General features: G+C 38.3%; 2 protein-coding genes across 2 annotated transcripts; both read right to left on the bottom strand.

The window, feature by feature from the left end:
- Positions 1 to 436: 436 nt before the first annotated feature.
- Positions 437 to 1,875, bottom strand: LOC146710358 (odorant receptor 131-2-like). Its single transcript, XM_085457994.1, has 2 exons — positions 1,729 to 1,875; positions 437 to 1,264 (listed from the first exon to the last, which is right to left on the bottom strand). Exons 1-2 carry the CDS (start codon positions 1,873 to 1,875, stop codon positions 437 to 439), a joined length of 975 nt encoding a protein of 324 aa, XP_085314120.1.
- A 3,999-nt stretch (positions 1,876 to 5,874) lies between these two features.
- Positions 5,875 to 6,942, bottom strand: LOC146710359 (odorant receptor 131-2-like). The gene is made up of 2 exons (XM_085457995.1): positions 6,811 to 6,942; positions 5,875 to 6,654 (listed from the first exon to the last, which is right to left on the bottom strand). The coding sequence occupies exons 1-2, from the start codon at positions 6,940 to 6,942 to the stop codon at positions 5,875 to 5,877; spliced, it is 912 nt and encodes a 303-aa protein (XP_085314121.1).
- Positions 6,943 to 7,625: the final 683 nt, after the last annotated feature.

Consider the following 7,625-nt stretch of genomic DNA (forward strand, 5'->3'; position numbering starts at 1 on the left):
CTCTTTGTCACAGTTTCTTAAAAATATATGAATCAGTCACAGCAATTTTCATTATCCTTAATTTTTAAGATAAAAAGGCCAAGAAGAAGAGAAGAAAATGAAGCATATTCTGACCTAAGAGGACTTTATTTATTATTTATTACCAAAGCATGATGCACAGTAAACCCCAAACTAACCTCTGATCATTGAAGGCTGGTGGTGAGTATTTTCTGCTTTACTTTTAGTGTTTTCATTGCACATTAACATGGAATTTATAAAAATGTTTCATAATTTCTTGACTAATCCCAGTGGATATTTTCTTTTCATTGAATAATTATAAGCCCCCCCCCCCCCCTCCCCCCCCCGGAAAAAAGAAATATGCTTTATAAAATCAAGCAATAGTATTTATTTATTTATTTGCAGCATAAAAAACACAAATTAAGTTAATAATAAAGTTTTATACTGTTGCAGATGTAACATTAAGTGAGGCCTTTTTAGTAGTGGTGTTTTCTGGGTGGGCGATTCCTCTCTCACGGCAAACGAGGTACCTTCTCACATATTTCCTGAACGTCTGGTCTCGCAGTCCATAAACGATGGGACTTATAAACCGTGGTATGATCTGGACAATGACAAAGGCAGCAAATCGTATTTGACTTTCCCGGTTTGGGAATAAAAAAAACAAGCTCCGTTCAAAAATGTTCCTCAGATAATTCAGCATAAGTAGCAGCACCTGAAAACCATGAAGAAGAATAGTGTTTCTGGCTTTTTTGATGTCACCGGTTAGTCCCTTGGCTGCAAATATAATCCTAGCGTAGGTGTATATGAGTGTGAGCCAGACCACGACAAGACAAACAATGTGTGAAGCGTCCCTCTTGTTCTGGCTGTATGTGCTTCTGAACACGAAATCTCTAATGCATCTCACTTTAGAGTGAAAGAACTGCAGAGGCTCTGTAGCCAGGAGGATGAACAGGTCAGGGAGGATAGAGAGTGCACTGGCAGCCCAGATCAAACCAATCAGAATGTAGGTTTTCTTGACTGTACAGATCTGCCCGTGACGGAGAGGCATGCAGACGGCGATGTAACACTCGATTGCCATGCCAGCCAGATTTAATGGGGAGTTGTGGGAGACGATGATGGAAATGATCAGCAGGATGATGCAGTAAGGCACGAAGAAGATGCGCAGGGCGTAACTGATGATGAGGAGAAGAGTTGACAGGAAAAGCCACATCATGTCATTGATCACCAGGTGGATGAAGAGAATGTAACGAGGGTTTGAATGTAAGATCTGTAGAGTAAAAACAGTGAATCCACACATGTGAGGGAAACAGGATTCCTTTTAAAGCAATTTGATGTTTCTGCAAATGGGCAAGAAAAGATTTTCACTACATGGTACTGAAAGCAGACTCTACGGTTAGCAATAACTGACACAAAGTATTACAATAAGGATTTTTAACTATTCGAACTACTTAATATTGATTTAATCACATTTTCCTCAAATTTTACACCTTTAAAGAAAGCTTCCATGTTTTCCAGAAGCAGATGATTTTTATTTTATTTCAATAATTCGGAGTAAAAGACTAGATTTAAAGGCATGCCTTGATGCATAAAAATACACTATTTGCAGAGATGCACACTGTATCAATATTTCCTAATGTCGTTTTTTACATAGAAAAATCTGAAAATGAATCACAGTGAGAGTGATAAACTACTCTTTTTTCATGATTTGTACAACAATGTACGAGTTTATACCTGATATTTTCTGAAGGTGTGGATCAGGGTGCCATTGATGTAATTAATGGTGATGCAGAGGGCTGCAGCTACTATGTAGTTGGTCAGGAGGGGATTCTCCTCATACGAGGTTAGAGTGGAAGAGAAATTGACTGAAGACAAATTCATGTCTGACATGACAAATCCTCCCAGTCTGAAATGACACACACACACACACACACACACACACACACCACACACACACACACACACACACACACACACACACACACACACACACACACACACACACACACACAGAGAGATGGTGTTGGAGGTTACTGTGTGGCATTGAAAAGGTTCAAACATTCATGAGTAAAAGAGCTGTTACTGTACAGCGCATTGATCTGTGAAAGACATTCGATGTTTCAAACACAGCTTGAAACTTTATCAAATCACAACTGCTCACATGTTCTTTACTTTCTTTGTTAAAATCAAACCTCCACCAAACAAGTTACTACAGGAAACTGCATTCATTACACGTCTTCACTTTAGTGTTTGCTGCAATAAAACTGCTAAGACAACACTTGTAATCTAAAAATCTAAAATTAAAACCCCAGAAAAAGTTAAAATTATATAACAAATATGGCAAACAGCAAAAAAGGATATCAAACAACAACACAGTAATTTATAGTCTGCAAAGTATTTCCAGTCCAGTAATGCAGTAACAGTACACACTAAATAAAGATTGTACTTACCCTCACAAACAACATGCTCTATTAGATTGTAGGGAGTGCAAGGAATTTATATAGATGCCAGTGTTTGCACGCTGGCTTCCTCCATCTCGCCAAGAGGTTTGGAGTTAGATTGGATAATCCCAAATGATGTTATATGCAGTGATTGGTTGTTTAGTCTGTTTGGTTGCATCATTATTTTGCATATTTGCCCACTTCTGGTGCACAAAAAGTTCCAGGATGAAGAAAAAAATTCAACACAGAAGAAAAAACAAAAAACTGGAGCCACATCAAAAATGAGTTGATCCCCACAGACTCTCACTTCAACTTCCTGAAAGGACAGTTTTACAGTCTGCTTTAAAAAAAAGGTTTCATTCCTGGTGTGGAGTTTCTCCCTTTATAAACACGGTATGTTGGGTGATAATATTTTCTTTTTCTCCTGTTTAAAAAAAATCTTAACAGGCATGTCTGCTACTCGGAGTCATGAAACTGGACTTTGCATGTTTATGCCACTGGTGCAGTGTCACTGTGCAAATTGTTACTGATTTAACGTTATTAGATATATTTGTGGTTTTGTACTCTTTTACCTGAATCCTCATGCCATGAGACAAATGTTTTCAAAAACATCATCATCATCATTTATTTATATAGCACTTTAAAAACACACCTGGTAGACCAAAGTGCTGTACAATACTAATATGCACATGGTAATAAAACCAGAAATAGCAATAAAAAAAATAAAAAAAGTCAGTTACCCACAGAGTTAAAAGCCAGGGAATAAAAATAGGTTTTTTAAATAAAGACTTAAAACTGGCACTGATGTAGCCTGTCTAACATGGAGAGGAAGGTTATTCCAAAGCTTCGGCGCTGCAACAGAGAACGTTCGGTCTCCTCCAAGTTTCAGCCGTGACTTTGGGACTGAAAGCAGCAACTGCTCAGCTGACCGAAGGGAACGAGTGGGGACGTGGGGCTTCAACAAGTCAGACAAATAAACAGGTGCCAGACCATTTAGAAGTTTAAAAACCAATAAAAGGACTTTAAAACGGGTCCTAAATTCATAATTCGTCACCTATTCGTCATCTTCTTTTATTTTTTTTAATTCACTGTGTTTATGCACTATTTACCTTCCCACTGTTGCCAGATTGCTTGCTCATAGGGGGTCATCTGATTGTTGGGGTTTTCCCTGTTTTTGCTGTATTGTAGGGTCTATACCAGGGGTCCCCAATTCCAGTCCATGAGGGCCAGTGTCCCTGCAGGTTTTAGATGTGTCCTTGATGCACCACAGCTGATTTAAATGGATAAATTACCTTCTCGACACGTCTTGAAGTTCTCCAGAGGCCTGGTAATGAACTAATCATGTGATTCAGGTGTGTTGACCCTGGGTGAGATCTAAAACCTGCAGGGACACCGGCCCTTGTGGACTGGGATTGGGGACCCCTGGTCTATACCTTAAAACATAGAGCCCCTTGAGACAATTGGAGATTATGGATCGGAATTTCAGGAGCAGGACCACGCCTCCAAACACGCTCCTTCTGGCTTTCATCTGTATAGGTTCTCCCAGTTCTGCAAGCTATCATTCTCGTTTACATGCACCTCCCTCCCTTCCTCCCCTTTTCAATTCTGTAACTACTTCACTTCTATTTAGTACATGGTGATCTGCCAGGGCTGGGATTTATGTTGGTTAGATGCTGAAAGACCACGTCTTTCATGTGAACATGGAGGGGAAACTCTTGGTATGTTGAACTCTCTTTATATGTTTGTGAAGGTTCTCAGTCATCCAGGTCATCATAGTTTAAGGAGCTTAAAAAGAAAAGTGTCTGGATCTTTAAGTCGTTCACACACATGGACCAGAACCTACTCTTTGACTTCCACTACCCTCTGGAACACAAAATTGGAGTAATCAGGACTGTTCCCTCTGGGACTGTGGCAGAAGGGAAAAAGGAAGAACACACACATGTAGGGAAAGCCCATCTATGTCCACCGTGAATGACTATTCTTGAAAAGAGGTGTGCCTTCCGACACCAACTCTCTGCCATCTATAATCCAATTTTGAGAATGGCCCAAATGCCTTAATGCCCACTCACATCCTGGGCCATTTGATCTCAGTAAGTCACTCGATAGGGTGGGGCTATGTTTCACAATGGGTTCACCTGAAACCTTGGCTGATTGTGACCCACACATGTTTTCAAACCTAGGCTCTTGGGATTTGGCAGAGGATCAATAGGGGGTTCAGGACCCTCTTAAGGAAACTCCCAATAGCCCTTAAAAATCTGGGCCTCTGGGATTGCTCTTAGAACTGAATACACTTCTTGGATGAAACGTCTTCAAGAAACTTACAGAAGTCCGGATGCTTTTCTTTCCAAGCTCCTTAAACTGTCTTTGTAGTATAGGGCCCAGGATGGACTATGGCAAAGACATAAATAATGAGGATCATTTGTACATGAATAATGAAAAATGGTTGGTTTTGGTTTTAAAAAGCCTCATCTACAAAAGACTGAAGATGGTTTTAGAAGAAGATGGCTTTAGTTGATCTCTAATAAGAAACAACACATTTACATAAGTACTATGACTCTGACAAGAAATAAAGCAGACTACAGATCATGCACTTCTCAATAAAAGAATGTAATAGCACATTAAGGTAGGTGTCATCAGCATCGATCAACATGCTGCTATTTTTATGAGCACCACACTAATGCTGAAGAACTTTCCATTCTGTAAACCTTAGTGTTTTTACCTTAATGCATTAAGTCATTTAAAAATATCACCTGGAATGTATTAGTTAATTAAAGAGAAACTCTTAAACTCAGAAGAATGTATTTTGGATCTTATTTTATCAAGGAAAAATCACTGCATTCAACTCGTTTAAATATAGATAATATGATAAATAACTGCACATAAGAAATGTCAGGAAAGACTCTGAAATAAAGTTTTACCATTTTTTAAGTCACCAAATATTGGCTTGAAAAATCCTGGCTGGGCTCTACTGACATCTTCTGGTGGGCACTTCTGACTGTTTTAGAGCTCTTGGGTTCCTTCACATTGCTCCTAAAAATGTATATATTTAAAATATTTTTCTGTATTATTTAGTTATACTTACTCTTTTTGCATTGGTTCTTTTGGTAATATCTACTTCTTATGTTGATGGCTTTTGTTTTGCCTTTTTGTGCAACATTTTCTTCCATCTTTATTAACTTTGCTTTCATTTTGTCCAGTTTTATTTCCGTCCATATTTTCAGCTCTCTGGTTGAATTCTGCAGTTTTTGTCTTTCCGAACACTAAAGTGTCTTATAAAATCGTGTCTTATAAAATTGCCATATAGTGAAAGTTACTGTTCGACACATTCAATGTGACATTAGATTAGAAAGATATGCAAACAAAAAAGGACAATAGAATAAGATAAACAAAGACTACTCAATCTCAGTATTTTAAATTAAAAGCGCTGATGGCATTGTTTTTAACTTTTGTTAACATTAGCATTTGGTGAGTAGAACAGATATTTTCTCAGATATCTTCTGAATGCCTTGTCTCGTATCCCATAAACAAGTGGACTAACAAGTCGAGGCAGAACGTGAACGAATACTGAGACTGTGTAGCGAATAGTCAGTACTCCTTTTGGGAACAACTTTGTCAAACCATTCAGCAGCAAATCATACACGTAGGTGAGCATGCACAGCAGCAGCTGGAAGCCGTGCAGCAGTACAGTGTTTCTTGCTTTCCTGGCGTTTGCAGCAGCTGCCTGTGCAGCGAAAAGGATTCTGAAATATGTGTAGACAAGGGTGAGCCAAACAATAACCAGAAATACAATGTTGGATATAGTTCGCTTCTTTTCTAATTCAGGAAGTCTGAAAACAGTTTCTCTAAGGCAGAAAACTCTTGAATGAAAGAAATCTCTGGATTCTGTGGCCAGGATGGTGAATAAATCTGGCAGAATTGCAAGTGAACTTAGCACCCATATCACTGTGATCACAACGGTTACATTTTTGACTGTACAGATCTGTGAGTGCTGGAGAGGGAAGCATATGGCAACATGACACTCTACTGCCATCACAGCAAGGGTCAGTGGAGTGTTCAGGCTACAAATTATGGAAATCAACAATAAAATGATGCAAAATGGAACAGGAAGAGTGAAAATGATGTAGCTGAGGACTTGAAGGAGGGTGAATATTATGAGCAGCAGGATATCAATGATTACCAGATGAATGTACAGGATGTAACGAGGATTTGTGTTGAAAACCTGAAGAGAAGGACAGGATAGTTTAGACTTATAGGTACATTACAGATGATCACCTGAGAATATGCATGAAATAAATCACATTATACGATGTCCCACATACATCCCAAACATATTGAATTATACAAAATGAATATCAGGAATGAATAAAATACAGACCTCATGTTTTTTGAATGTGTGCACCAAGCTGCTGTTGATATAGATGATGGAGACAGAGAGACCCACGGTAACCAGATTCTTGATGATGGCTGTGCTTAAGGAGTCCTGATACACCGCTGTTGTCGAATTCATACCAGCATTTGAACGGTTCTTGAGACGTCTGAAAAGTTTTCTAAAAACTGGACACTTTATTCATCAGCATTTCAGGTTCATATAACATAAAACATTAATATAGGAAAGCTTCAATACTGAAGGCTGTTTATCTTGGAAACATTATTCTCAATAAGAAAAATAGCAAATAGAAGCCAGAAGAGTAAATAAATATACATATATGTATTCATTATATGCTTTTTTTTTTTTCTTGTAAGCCCAATCATAATGGTAATGATGATGATCCTTCTGTTATATGTTTAATTTTTATGCACAATGTCATTTTTTAACCTACCAATCTGTTGCCAAGGAAAGAAAAACAGCAAACAGTAAAACAACGGTTCGTAAGGCACACATATTATTTATACTGTAACACTTGATAACATTTAAAAAAACATCAAGTGAACACAATGATGAAAAAGATCGTTATCATATGATATCGTTTTATCTCTTTACACACAAACAATTTAAGAACAGGCACTCACCTGGTTATGATCTCATACCACACAGGTCTGGTAAGTCAGGTAGATTGTCACTTCTAATATAGAGTACTGGTACTAGTCAGGTAATAGTGAAGGGGTCTGGTTGTGTGTGTGCATGTGCACGTGGTTTCATGAGAGCCTTCAGAGTGCGTGTGCCTTAGCTCATTACGTTTCATAAATCCT

The sequence above is a fragment of the Copadichromis virginalis genome, linkage group LG5, assembly GCF_057382275.1.
Source record: "Copadichromis virginalis isolate Kocher_CV1m ecotype Utaka linkage group LG5, C_Virginalis_male_GT1.1, whole genome shotgun sequence".
NCBI lineage: Eukaryota > Metazoa > Chordata > Actinopteri > Cichliformes > Cichlidae > Copadichromis > Copadichromis virginalis.

What these genes read in the sequence shown, in the direction of transcription:
- LOC146710358 (XM_085457994.1), bottom strand. Translation starts at nt 1,875, where the DNA reads ATGAATTTGTCTTCAGTCAATTTCTCTTCCACTCTAACCTCGTATGAG. An exon ending in ACACCTTCAGAAAATATCAG is followed by an intron (nt 1,265 to 1,728) that starts GTATAAACTCGT and finishes TTTACTCTACAG; the next exon opens with ATCTTACATTCAAACCCTCG.
- LOC146710359 (XM_085457995.1), bottom strand. Translation starts at nt 6,942, where the DNA reads ATGAATTCGACAACAGCGGTGTATCAGGACTCCTTAAGCACAGCCATC. An exon ending in ACACATTCAAAAAACATGAG is followed by an intron (nt 6,655 to 6,810) that starts GTCTGTATTTTA and finishes CCTTCTCTTCAG; the next exon opens with GTTTTCAACACAAATCCTCG.